This window comes from Aquarana catesbeiana, linkage group LG01 (genome assembly GCF_042186555.1).
Source record: "Aquarana catesbeiana isolate 2022-GZ linkage group LG01, ASM4218655v1, whole genome shotgun sequence".
Taxonomy (NCBI): domain Eukaryota; kingdom Metazoa; phylum Chordata; class Amphibia; order Anura; family Ranidae; genus Aquarana; species Aquarana catesbeiana.
Window position 1 is genome coordinate 290141153 of NC_133324.1, and position 12858 is coordinate 290154010.

At 43.5% G+C, this 12858-nt stretch overlaps 1 protein-coding gene across 1 annotated transcript; it reads left to right on the forward strand.

Moving 5' to 3' along the window:
* The first annotated feature begins 261 nt into the window (after positions 1–261).
* Positions 262–10778, forward strand: PLA2G1B (phospholipase A2 group IB). The gene is made up of 4 exons (XM_073629313.1): positions 262–295; positions 3521–3680; positions 7972–8099; positions 10660–10778. The coding sequence occupies exons 1-4, from the start codon at positions 262–264 to the stop codon at positions 10776–10778; spliced, it is 441 nt and encodes a 146-aa protein (XP_073485414.1).
* Positions 10779–12858: the final 2080 nt, after the last annotated feature.

The following is a 12858-nucleotide window of genomic DNA, read 5'->3' on the forward strand; positions in this document are numbered from 1 at the left end:
GACTGCAATAAAAAATTATAGCTGAACTAAAATATGGGGTTATGAGGTCTACTATCTCCACTGCAAAGTGGACTGTTCTCGATAAATATTGGACTTCTTGTAAACAGAAAAAACAAGTTCAAGGTAATACCTGACATGTCACAGCTGAGAAAATGTGCACTTGGCAGCAGTCTTTTCTTAGTGTTTGATGTCCCTGGAATCTGAAGGTCAGCATTTTACTATTTAAGGAGCAAAGTTAGAAAGTGTTCCGAGTTCGTCACCATGATGCTCCGTATCCTTGCTGTTCTCCTGGCAGGTAAGGTTTACTCTACTTTAAAATTTACAAAATTTGCATTAGTATTTACTGCACGGTTACTATAAACTGAATTTAATGGACTTGAAAGAAATAAAACATAATGTATGATATATAATAAAGTTAAAAGCATTGCTTAGCAGCATGCCTTTGGTGGAGATAACCAAGCATTTACTGTAGCCAGTTAACAGTTATTAACAGTTATTCTTGTTTTAGGAATGTTTTACACTTTTCTTTGGAATTTGCCTTGTATGCACCATATTCTTAAAATTAATTCAGAGAGTATTTATGTCTTGGAACTGTGAAGGTATTTCTAAAACTGATCAAGATCTGAATCAAAAATAGTTACTACAGTAGTTCATGTTCATAACCTTACCTAATGTGCCTTTCCCCCCTAGGAAGTCCTGATTCCCTTTGTATTAAAACGTATGCCAGTTTCCTTTTATGCCCATAGGCATGCTGTCCACCTAGAGCAGTGGTTCTCAGCCTTCTAGTGCCGTGGCCCCTTGATAAAATTTCCCAAGTTGTGGAGACCCATAACAGTAAAAATATTTTCGTAGCGTGGGTTGTCAGCACCCAAGGCAAGACAAGTAATTTGCGCCCCTAACCCACGGACATTTAGCGCTCTCTGAGTCCCTTCCACTCGTACAGTATTAAAACCCCTTATGGTACATTTTAGAATGTACCACTCTTTCTCTTTATTCTTCTTTCTTTCCCTTTTATCCCTCTCTATCCTAATTTCTTGTTTTTTTTTCCTATCCCTCTCTTTAGCTGTATTTCTTGTTCTTTCTCTTATTCTTTCTCTCCCTTTTTTCTTTGTTCCTCCCCCTCTGTTCCTCTCCCTTCCATGTATTCTCTATTTTTATTCCTTCTCTTACTCCTTGGTGGGGTGGGGGGAATAGGATGAGTGGCAGTGCTGTTGGGGTGTGGGATCAGTGGCAGTGCTGGGGGGGAGTTCTGATCATCCAACTTAGGTGCTCTTGATCAAGGTCATCTGCTGATCTGAGAACTGTAGTGGGGACTTTTAATGGCAACTATAATCACAGGCATTGTTACTCACTGTGTCTCCAGATTCACTGTGTCTCCGACTTTGGGGTGTCTCGTAGCAGTGACACCTATGCCGAAATCAGGAGATAGGGTCTCTTCCAGCCCCTCCCACTTAACATTCCTCACCAGTCAGCTGACCTCTAGTCTCTGCCCCCCAACCATGCCGTGAACTGAATGGGCGGCTGCAAAGAGGCTGAGTGGGCGGCCGAGGACTCCAGGAATAGCCCAGCTGGGTGGCCACAGGCTCCAGAGACAGCCCTGCTGGGTGGCCACAGGCTCCAGGGACAGCCCTGCTGGGCTGCCGCAAAAAGGCTGGGAGAGCAGTGCAGGCTTTAGGAACAGCCCAGGATTCGGTGACCTCTGGAAAACGTAATTCGACCCCCAGGATGGGAACCACTGACCTAGAGCCACTTGCCATCAGGGTGCAATTCCCATTCTGACTGTTCAGGCTACCTTTTTAAATGTAAAGGGTTTCCTCCTTACATTTCCTGCTAGAGTTTGAGAGCTCATGGTTGAAAAGTATAGCTATGGCCCTGTACATAATACACTAACAGTGGCTACATCTGATTAGATGCAGCTGTGTTTCGGCTGACAAGTTTCCATCCACATCCTTCGATTTTTTAATCAAGGGATGCCAGGCAGGACAGGGCCACCCACTGAATGAATTTTGTCTGGTTCCTCAGGAAATTCAACAAGTATATGGCCAGCTTCATTATTCTGCCAGGACCTGGGTTGAAGGTCCAGCATATAGCCATAGCTTTACCCTGTAAGGTTAAAGCCACTTTGCTCAGGCTCTGTAATCTGCTGCAGAAGTTCCTCAAAAAACACCCAACATGCCAAAAGCACCTTCCAAAGAAGACTGCTGAAGATAAAGGTGGTACATAGAGGTTGAACTCTATAATACTCTAATACGTCTGCTTGATACTTTACAGCTCATGGTTTATCTGTGTTTTAAAATTATCTTGTTGGAATGATTTTATCTTTATTTTTTAGTTTTGGATATAGGGAAGATAGAGCCTGTGCTCATTTGTGAGATCTTCCTAATTTCCTGCCCTGTCATTGGGGACATAAAGTGGGGAAAATCCCTCCAAGATACTGTAGATACAAATAATATTTTAGTGGAGTATAGAAAATAATATTTTATTTTTTATTTCAGGTACTTATATAGCGCCGTCAATTTACGCAGCGCTTTACATATACATTATACATTCACATCAGTGCCTACACCCTCAAGGAGCTTACAATCTAAGGTCCCTAACTCACATTCATACATACTAGGGCCAATTTAGACAGGATCCAATTAACCTACCAGCATGTCTTTGGAGTGTGGGAGGAAACCGGAGTACCCGGAGGAAACCCACGCAGACACAGGGAGAACATGCAAACTCCAGGCAGGTAGTGTTGTGGTCAGGATTCGAACCAGCGACTTCTTACTGCTAGGCGAGAGTGCTACCCACTACACCACTGTGCCGCCTCTACTAATATTTTAGTAGAGTAGAGAAGGTTTAGAACCTTTAGCCCATTTTTGCTATGCCCCCACCTAAGATTTCTCCCTTCATTTTCTGTCCTGACACTCAGGTGTCACCAGGACAAGAAATGTCCAAATGGAAGCCCAAAATATGTGTATGTATTACCATACGTACCAGTGAAAATGTTTGGCTTAAGCCAGGGGTCTTTCTAAACAAAGGGCCAGTTTACTGTCCTTCAAACAGTTCCCCATCTTTGGTTTTAGGAGGAGGAATAGCTCCCCATAGTGTCCATGATTGGTGTTAGTAGGAGGGATAGTGTCCTATCATTGGTATCAGTAGGAGGAATAGAATGGCAGGAAATATGACCCACTGTTGTTGACAGTGGGGGAAATAATGAGCCAAGGGCCAGATAAAAGCAAGCAAAGGGCTACCTCCGGCTCCCAGGCCGCATTTTGGAGACCACTTGCTTAAGCTGAGGGAAAATGCTACAATAAAACATCTTGCAAAAAAAATGCATTCTGGAGGAAACTAAATTCTATAGGATTAGGAATATCAATACAAAATCATCAGCTGCTGACATACTGTTGTCCATTAGATGGCTCTACACTACCATACGCAGGGCTGTGTGTGATAAAAGAGTTACAGAAAGCAACACAAATTATTTGTGACATAATTGTGTTTATTGATGTATTTATTTCTTTTTGTGTTTTAGTATCCTGTGCCTCTGCCTCGCCTTACAATAGGGCACTGTGGCAGTTTCACAGTTTGATTAAATGTGCCATCCCCAACAGTGCACCCCTTGCAGAATATAACAACTATGGATGTTACTGTGGATTAGGAGGAGGTGGAACCCCCAAAGACACTTTAGACAGGTAAACACGTGTTAAAGTGACATTAAACTCTGGTTTAAAAAGTATGTACTCTTATGCCCCGTACACACGGTCGGACATTGATCGGACATTCCGACAACAAAATCCATGGATTTTTTCCGACAGATGTTGGCTCAAACTTGTCTTGCATACACACGGTCACACAAAGTTGTCGGAAAATCCGATCGTTCTGAACGCGGTGAAGTAAAACACGTACGTCAGGACTATAAACGGGGCAGTAGCCAATAGCTTTCATCTCTTAATTTATTCTGAGCATGCGTGGCACTTTGTGTGTCAGATTTGTGTACACACGATCGGAATTTCCGACAACGGATTTTGTTGTCGGAAAATTTTATAGCCTGCTCTCAAACTTTGTGTGTCGGAAATTCCGATGGAAAATGTGTGATGGAGCCTACACATGGTCGGAATTTCCGACAACAAGGTCCTATCACACATTTTCCGTCGGAAAAACCGACCGTGTGTACAGGGCATAAGGTCAATTAAAAAACCTTCCATTGCTCAACATCCATAAATTTCTTTTTTTCTGCTGTGATCTGAAGTCCTGATAGTGGGTCGCTACATTTGTTCTCCATGGTCCCACTGTATGTAGGAACATAACCTCTTGTTGCTCCTGAGATCGACTATGGGATGTGTAGGGTGCATAGAGCAGTGCACACCACTGCATCTAATTTACACTGCTTGTTCCATACAAATAGAAATGAAGGGGAAGAGGAGTGGTTTGGGAGCTTGCAGAGGATGTTACAAAGATGCAGAAAAACAGTAACAAACGATTTAATGAAAAATAGATTACAGGAAGGACATTTAAGTAGTGGACATGTATGGATTATTTTTGGAGAAAATGCATATTGTTTAATGCCCAGAGCCTATCTCAAGCCAATTTTTTTTTTTAAAGTAGGATAGAGTTGGAAAAGAATATACTTTCTGATTTTTATTACAGTCTCTGTCTCCTTTGTGGAGATTTCTACTCACTTCCTGTCTCAGGAATGAAGGGCTGAAAGTACAAAAAGATTAGCGGAAATATCTTTAAAAAGCAACCATAACACTTTGTTAGAATGGGCAAGGGTTGGAGCCTCTGTGAGGTTTTAAAGAACTCTGCATTCAGCAAATATCATCTAAACACAAGAGTCCTGTGTATCTTTCCTTAAATCTTGGTTGCCTTGTTTTAATATTGATTTGGACCCTGGGCAGACATTTTCTTGACACCCTCCCCCATGGTAGGTAGTTTCTAATGGCTCTATCTGTAGTGGTGGTATCAAGTTGTGGCCACAAAGCTCTCTCACCAGACCCGGAGACACAGCAGAAGTGATTCCTCCAATCAGGTGTCCGCTCACTCTGGGTTGCCCGAGGCGACTCTGGTAGGCAGCACAGCAGGTCCTTATCCTGGCAGCAGCTTGGTCCCTCCACACTCAGGTCACTCTGTACTCTCTGGTAGTCCCTCACATGCCAGTGAGCTTTCACTGGAACAAGCTCTCTCTCTCAGATGGCATCTCCAACACGGTCTTCTCACATACTCTGTTCTGGTAGCCAACTTGAAGAGCAAACTTTGTCACAGCTCTCTTCTCCTTATTGCTGCATAGCTTGATGGGGGCTGCAATTCATCCTCCATTATTTTCAATGGGCAGCCTGTCGCTGGGGACTACATGTCCCATGATGCTCCCCTCCTCCCTGCTGATTGGTCCAATCCTGTAGCTAGGTGGGAGGGGGAAGAGACAGAGCGGGTGGCGAGCTGGGAATATTGCAGGCAGCTGCTGCCACTTCACAGTGTCCTGCTCAGGTCCTCTCTCTGTTTTAATAATCTCCCCCCATCCCGCTGCCGAGAGGAGAAGGGGGGGGGGAGAGTCCACACACCATCTGCATGCACAGTAAACTAGCGCAGAGAGCAGGCAGATGAGTTAAGAGGATTGGCTGCCTGGCTACACCAGGAAAACGATTTGTGGGCAGCACAGGCTCAAGTGGCAGCTGCTTCCAGACCCACAACAATGACTACAACGACTACATGAATGCCCCCATTTGCTATGGGGACATTTATGCAGGCTCCATCCTTACCAGCTCCCTCCTCACTGGATGTGATTGACAGTAGCAGGAGCCAATGGCTCCCACTGTTGTCTCCAAGCCCAATGAGGAGACAGAGAGAGGAGAGTGGCACTGTAAAAATCCTTCTGCCTTTACAACCACTTTAATGTTTTGGTGCCTGGAGTTCAGCTTAAAGGAGTTGTGAAGGCAAAAGTTTTTTTATCTCAATGCATTCTATGCATTGAGATAAAAAACCTTCTGTGTGTAGCAGCCTCCCCAGCACCCCCTAATTACTTACCTGAGCCCCATCTCTCTCCAGTGATGTCCACGACTGTCTTAGCCATCTGGGACTCTCCTCCTGATTGGCTGAGACACAGCAGCGGCGCCATTGGCTCAAGTCCGTTAGCCAATCAGGGGAGAGGGGGGAGGGGCCGGATCAGGGCTCCATGTCTGAATGGACACAGGGAGCTGTGACTCGGCTCAGGTGCCCCCCATAGCAAGCTGCTTGCTGTGGGGGCACTCGATAGGAGGGAGGGGCCACAGAAGAGGGAAGAGGAAGATCCAGGTTGCTCTGTGCAAAACAACTGCTCTGTACAAAGTACAGTGGGGACAGAAAGTATTCAGACCCCCTTAAATTTTTCACTCTTTGTTATATTGCAGCCATTTGCTGCAATATATTCTGCAAAAATGTCAACAATTCTGTGTTTTTCTGTCAATATGGGGTGCTGTGTGTACAATAAAAGAGGGAAAAAAATGAACTTAAATGATTTTAGCAAATGGCTGCAAAATAACAAAGAGTGAAAAATTTAAGGGGGTCTGAATACTTTCCATCCCCACTGTATACCATGTTTGTTTGTTTTTTTTTTAATGAGACTTTATAATCACTTTAAATTGCTGCCTATGTTTTCCTGTCCTGGTGAAGCCGGTTTGGTGTGTCTTCATTTCACATCTGCTTTGATTTCCCTGGCAAGACTCTTGTAAGGCTATGTTTCCACTATTGCATCCCCAAAGTCAGGCGATTTTACCACGATTTTTTGCTGCAACTTGAAGCAATGCCTGTGTATTCTTGAGGTCTATGGACCTCAAGTCGCATCAAAGTGGGACCAAAGTAGTGCAGGGACTACTTTGAAGTCGCTGCGACTTGAAGTCGCACAGATATGAACGGCACTCATTGGAAATCATGGGGTACGACTTGTCATGCAACTTTTCAGTCCCAAATCTCATGAAAAGTCGCACTAGTGGAAACCTAGCCTAATTCTGTGTTTCTGCTCTCTACAACCTGTTTTTTCTCTTTAATCAGATTTTTTGTTTAAAAGCAGATAGTTGACACCAGACAACCGTGGCTACCTTGCTAGAGTTACAGATGTGCACCTTATCAATGCGCGTGCGCATAACTGCCATAAAGGTGCACTTGTAGTGCCAGTTCACACCAGATGCAGTTCTGTGCGCTTTTTTTCTGCACTAAAATTGCATGCACAGTGTTTTTCATGTATTCCAATGGTTCCAGTCAGAAACTGACTGGAACTGACTGCACTGGTTAAAACCAGAGCCATTGGAATACATGGAAAACACTGTGCATGCATTTTTAGGGCCAGTTCACACCACAAAAATGCACTCCGGATAATTCATGGATCAGTTTTTGCTTGCAGTTCACACCACACGCAGTTCCAGTGCAGTTCCAGTGTGTTTTTGATACAATTTGCTAGGTTCCAGTACAGTTCTGTGCAGAAAAAATGCAGCACGCCCTACTTTTTTTTCTGCACCGGAAACTGATCGGAAACTGACTGCACTGGTGTGAACTAGAGCCATTGGAATACATGGAAAACACTGCATGCATTTTTAGTGCAGAAAAAAAGTGCACAGAACTGCAGTTGGTGTGAACTAGCACTAAAGCTTGTTCACACTATGTGCAATGACCTGCGTTTTTCTGCACTCGGCAAACGCAGGACACCTCTAGGGTACATAAAACAAATGTTTTCTTCATGCCCCATTCACGCTGCAGCGCAGAAAAAAAGCCGCATGACCAATTGAGGGTTGTTTGACCTGCAAGCGAAGTCAAATGCAGCTTTTTCTTATCAATCACTGCATCTTCAATTGGAGCATAGCTACGTGTGTTTTAATGAAAAACGCAAGGTTTGGCAAGAATGACCATTGACACGATCTCTTATACTGTAAAAGCATCAATCTAATCTGTACAATGCTATACAAATATCAGTAGAACTCCCATAAACTTAAGTGAATTGTTTTGATGTTCATGCAGATGCTGCCAAACCCATGACAACTGCTACTCACAAGCTAATGCCTTGTCAAGCTGTAGTGGTATTTTGAATAATCCATATACAAAAAGCTACTCTTACACCTGCTCAGGAACATCTATCACTTGTACCTGTAAGTATGAAAGCTTGCTTATAGATAGATGAATTGCCTATAGGTATAGACATTTTCGTGTCTGCTCTTCTAGGCTCAGGACTAGTCTCTTCTTTTAATTATCTGATTAGAAATGTTTCCAGTATACTATATCTTCTTTTATGTTTGTAGCGCAGACCTGGGACTGGTCTGGCTGTTTGGTCCCAGGTTCCAGCCAGGCACACGGTAGTTCACAGTCACTCTAGTCAATATTTAGGCCATTAATGTATTTTTGCAGTTTATTTGCTTAGAGGTAGGGTGAGCCTTGGGATTCTCCAAGAAAAACCTCTAACAAAATGACAATGAGGATTCTATAGCTGATCTGCTCCTTCAGGGTGAATGCACCCTCTTTAACCACTTCACCCCTGGAAGGATTTGCCCGCTTAATGACCAGGCCATTTTTTGCAAAATGGCACTGTGTCGCTTTAACTGACAATTACGCGGTCGTGCGACGTATCCAAAAAAAATTTGACGTCCTTTTTTTCCCCACAAATAGAGCTTTCTTTTGGTGGTATTTGATCACCTCTGCGGTTTTTATTTTTTGCGCTATAAACAAAGATTTTGAATTTTGAAAAAAATAACTTTTTTTTTTACTTTTTGCTATGATATATAGCCAAAAAAGATATAAGAGAACAAATTTATTCATCAGTTTAGGCCGATATGTAGTCTTCTACATATTTTTGGTAAAAAAAAACGCAATAGGTGTATATTGATTGGTTTGCGCAAAAGTTATAACGTCTACAAAATAGGGGATAGATTTATGGCATTTTTATTATTTTTATTTTTTTTTTACTAGTAATGGCAATCAAGGGGTTAAATGTGTTCCCTCAGCGTGTTCTAACTGTAGGGGGGATAGGCTGGGACATGACAGAGATCACTTTTCCCGATCACTGGCTCTCTGACCTGTCCCCTGTCAGAACGGGGAATCGCCTTGTTTACAAAGGCAGTTGCCGGCGGACAACGAGTTGCGCGCCTGCGCAAACCGACGTACAGCTAGAGCGATTTGCGCAGGCGAGCCGGCCTGCCGCAGTATAATGACGGCGTCTGGTTGGCTAGTGGTTAAAGTGAAGGTTAAATGGGTTCCAAATGGACTCCTCAACGGAGTATAATCCTAGAAGTACTGTGAAAAGCTCTCCCAAATGAAGCAAAGGAAAGTCTCTAATGTCTAAAAAGGCTGGTACTCACTGTGCCCTGGATACTGTATTGCCTCCTGCAGTATCAGTCAGCTTTTGTATTTAATTGCTTGTGTCCTGGCTCCTTAGATAAACTTTCTGCATGTGTTCAGGAAGCTAGGCCAGAGGTCCACAAGCCCAAGCAGCAGCTAGGACCCCAAAAAGGATTCTTGCATGTTGCAGCTGATCTCCCAGGGATGCCTCAGCCCTCAGGCTAGGTCCTACTCCTCCAGGAACAAGAGGAAGCTTTACTCAGCCCCAGCCTATTTATACCTCTCTTAGCCCCTTGCTGGTCACTCACTCTCCTGACCAGAGATTGGCTGAAGAGGCATGAATATGCAGGTCAGGTTCTAAACTCTCCCACCCACTATATCCCAGGGTTCAGTGGAATGCAGGAGAAAGTAACTGAGCAACTAAACAATTGCTGCTCTCCCTGGCTACAGAAAGGCCAAAAACTAAAATTTACCTAAAGCGGTAGTAAACCACCAGAGTAATAAAAACAAAATTGGGCCCCCCTGCAGGTTTAAGTCATAATGTATTAGTATGCACCTCATACTAGCACATCGTGACAGACTTACCTGGACACGGAGCCCTCCAGTGCAGCGCTGTCAGGACTCCCCGGCACTTCCATCTTCACCTGGTCTTCCTTCCGGGTTGGTGGGCTCTGACTCTATGAATGGCCAGGGCCACGATGATGTCACTCTCGCGTATGCGCATGGGAGCTCCAGCTCCAGCACAAAGCACTTAAGGTACAGCCGTCCCTTCAGAGTGCATGCACCACTGAGGTCACTGGCTGCATGCTGTGTGAATGTCTCCTAAACAACGCATGTTTAAGAGATATTCACTGTACCTACAGGTAAGCCTTATTATAGGCTTACCTGTAGGTACAAATTAAAAAATTAACTTTAATTACACTTTAACACTAGTAGCCTACAGGGGATCTACATTTAATTTGTTCAAAATCATATTACTGAAAATGTAGCAGAAGTTATGAGACATAACTTAGCTTCAGAGGTGCTGTCCATATCTTCAAATTTTGCTACTCCCCAGCCACAGCAGGTATTCCACACATCCAGATATGTGAGGATCTGCTACGCTTAATGCACCCTGTATTCCAACTCAGTGGCTCGTATGTTACTGGAGTATGTACAAGTCAATGACAGAAACCACAGCATGTAGCTAGGGAAGCAGGTATTCAAAACAACGAAAAGTGTGGGGCACCTACAATGACTGGGGAACAGCAACATTCTTTACCTCTGCACCTACGTTACAGTACAGTAGGCTGTCAGAGATACATTATCATCCCAAAACTCTAAATCCTATATTTATGATTTAACCATGTTTGTTAACGTGTGATTGTCTCTTCACAGCTTCTAGTGATGCCTGCGCTCAGTTTATCTGCAATTGTGACAGGGTAGCTGCCAATTGCTTCGCCAAAGCTCCATACAACGCAGCCTACAAAGATCTGGACAAAAGCAAAAACTGTTAATCTCTGTCAGTCATATACACTGATTTCAAAACTAATAAACAATTACCAATAATACCAAAATGTCTATAGCATCTACTATGTGTGTTGTGGAAATTATTTTCTGGATTCTGTGTATTGATTCTTATTCCACCTCCAGACTCGTGGTATATGTATAAAGTCACTAACTGTAGGCCTATGATTGAGGAAGTCAAGGCCTCACTAGCAATGGAAAGCAGTCTCAGACAGAGCAATGAGTAAACTTTTCAAGAAAAGGGATAGCAGGCACCATTTTTATTTTCAGAAAGGAGGACTGGTTCACTTTAATACAACACATTTTTCAGCTGGACCAAGAAAGAACAAGAGATACTTACCAGCACCCATCGGAGTTAGACTGTGTATGTGTGTTCAGACAACAATATCTTGGAACTGCTTCTTAAAGAAGAAACAATTGCAGAAAAATCTTCCATTCTTAGGTGTAGAAGCAATAATCTGGATGGGGAATTTTTACCTCCACATACTTGGACCATATGCATCAGCAGACAAAGGAAAGTGGTGGCTTTCCACATCCCAAAGGCTGTGTAGGCCATAGGGCCAAACAGTAGCATGAGTCTGAGTCTGGTAAGTTTATAGTTTTGAAAGGGTTTGAGCACATATTTGTCCAAAAAGGGTAATAAAATCCAAAATCTTGGAAAATAATTCTCATGTCATGTACATCTGCATGGTTGGAGATAACTCAGCAGAACTGTGGCACTGCAATTGCAATACCTCTTGTAGGTTTACTTACCTTCTACATTTCCCAGCTGCACATATTTAGCAATTTTTTTGTTCCTCGTTGTTCTCTTCAGGCTCTGTGAAATATGAGAAAATATCCTATGTAAACTTCAAGTCACAACTTGTGGCTTACACGGTGCTAAGGACTCAATGAATGGAACTTGCTAAAATTGCAGCAGGCATAATCTGGAGCAGCTGTACATAGTAACCAAAAAGCTTCTTCTATCTTCAATTTGTTCCGTTAAGCTTTGAAAATTAAAACTAGAAGCTGATTGGTTGCCATGAACAGCAGCTCCAGATTCTGTTGCAGTCTTAGAAAATTCCCCTCTTTCTCACCACATATGAAAGAACTGGGTGCCAGAGTGTTCAATCCCCAAACAACAGTTCTCCACATTAGAGGAAGAGTAGTAAAGCTGGCCACATACCAGTAGACCCTTAATACCCAATGCCCTTACAGTGGAATTCAATGTAAAACCTATTTACCCTTAAAACTGCCTCCTCCCCCTTCCTAACACTTATTCTGGCTAACCTGTGTAAGAAAGATCTGTACACTTACATATTCTCAGGCCACTCCAGTCCGGTCACGTGACCAGCCCTGTGTTAGCTAGCACGGCTGCAGTGGATAGGTGAGAGCGCTCCCACATCAGTTGGTAATGCCTGGGAAAGTGACCTCACCCATAGGCTTTAATGGCCCGTCAGCCATCAGCGTTCCCTCCTCTCCCCTGCAGCCGCTGCTGGCTGACAGAGGTGGGGTCGATCACATACCTGGACCGGAGTAGCCTGAAAATAGCAAAATACACACACATCTTTCTTCCACAGGATAGTTAGTATAGGTGTTAGGAGGGGGGGAGGGAACAGTTTTAAGTTTTGCCTGGAATTCCACTTGAAAATTCACCCAGACCTGCTACTTGAATGGAATCCAAGACCTATTAAGCAGGTTTAGTTAGTGCTTAGCATATGCGCATTACAGTGTGTGTTTTTTCCCCAGTGAAAACCACATTCACAGTTAAGCCGGCCATAGAGGGACAGAAATTCTACCGGATCAGCAGGAACCGGCCAAATTTAGATCCATCTATGGGCAGGCTGGTTGTACTAAAGTCAATCTATCAATTGACTTCCATACAACTAGCCTTTCAGGTTTTTTCTGAACAATCACTGCCTCTGGCTACAGCCGGCAGTAGTGATTATTGTATTCTGATGATGGGGAAATCTCCAGCTGTCAGAATACAATAGCGCAGCGGGAGGGATTGAAGGAATAAGAATTGCATGATCTATTCAGCTTTAGAATTTTGTTAATTAGAGAAATGTTTTCCATCAAGCTCCTTTGAAT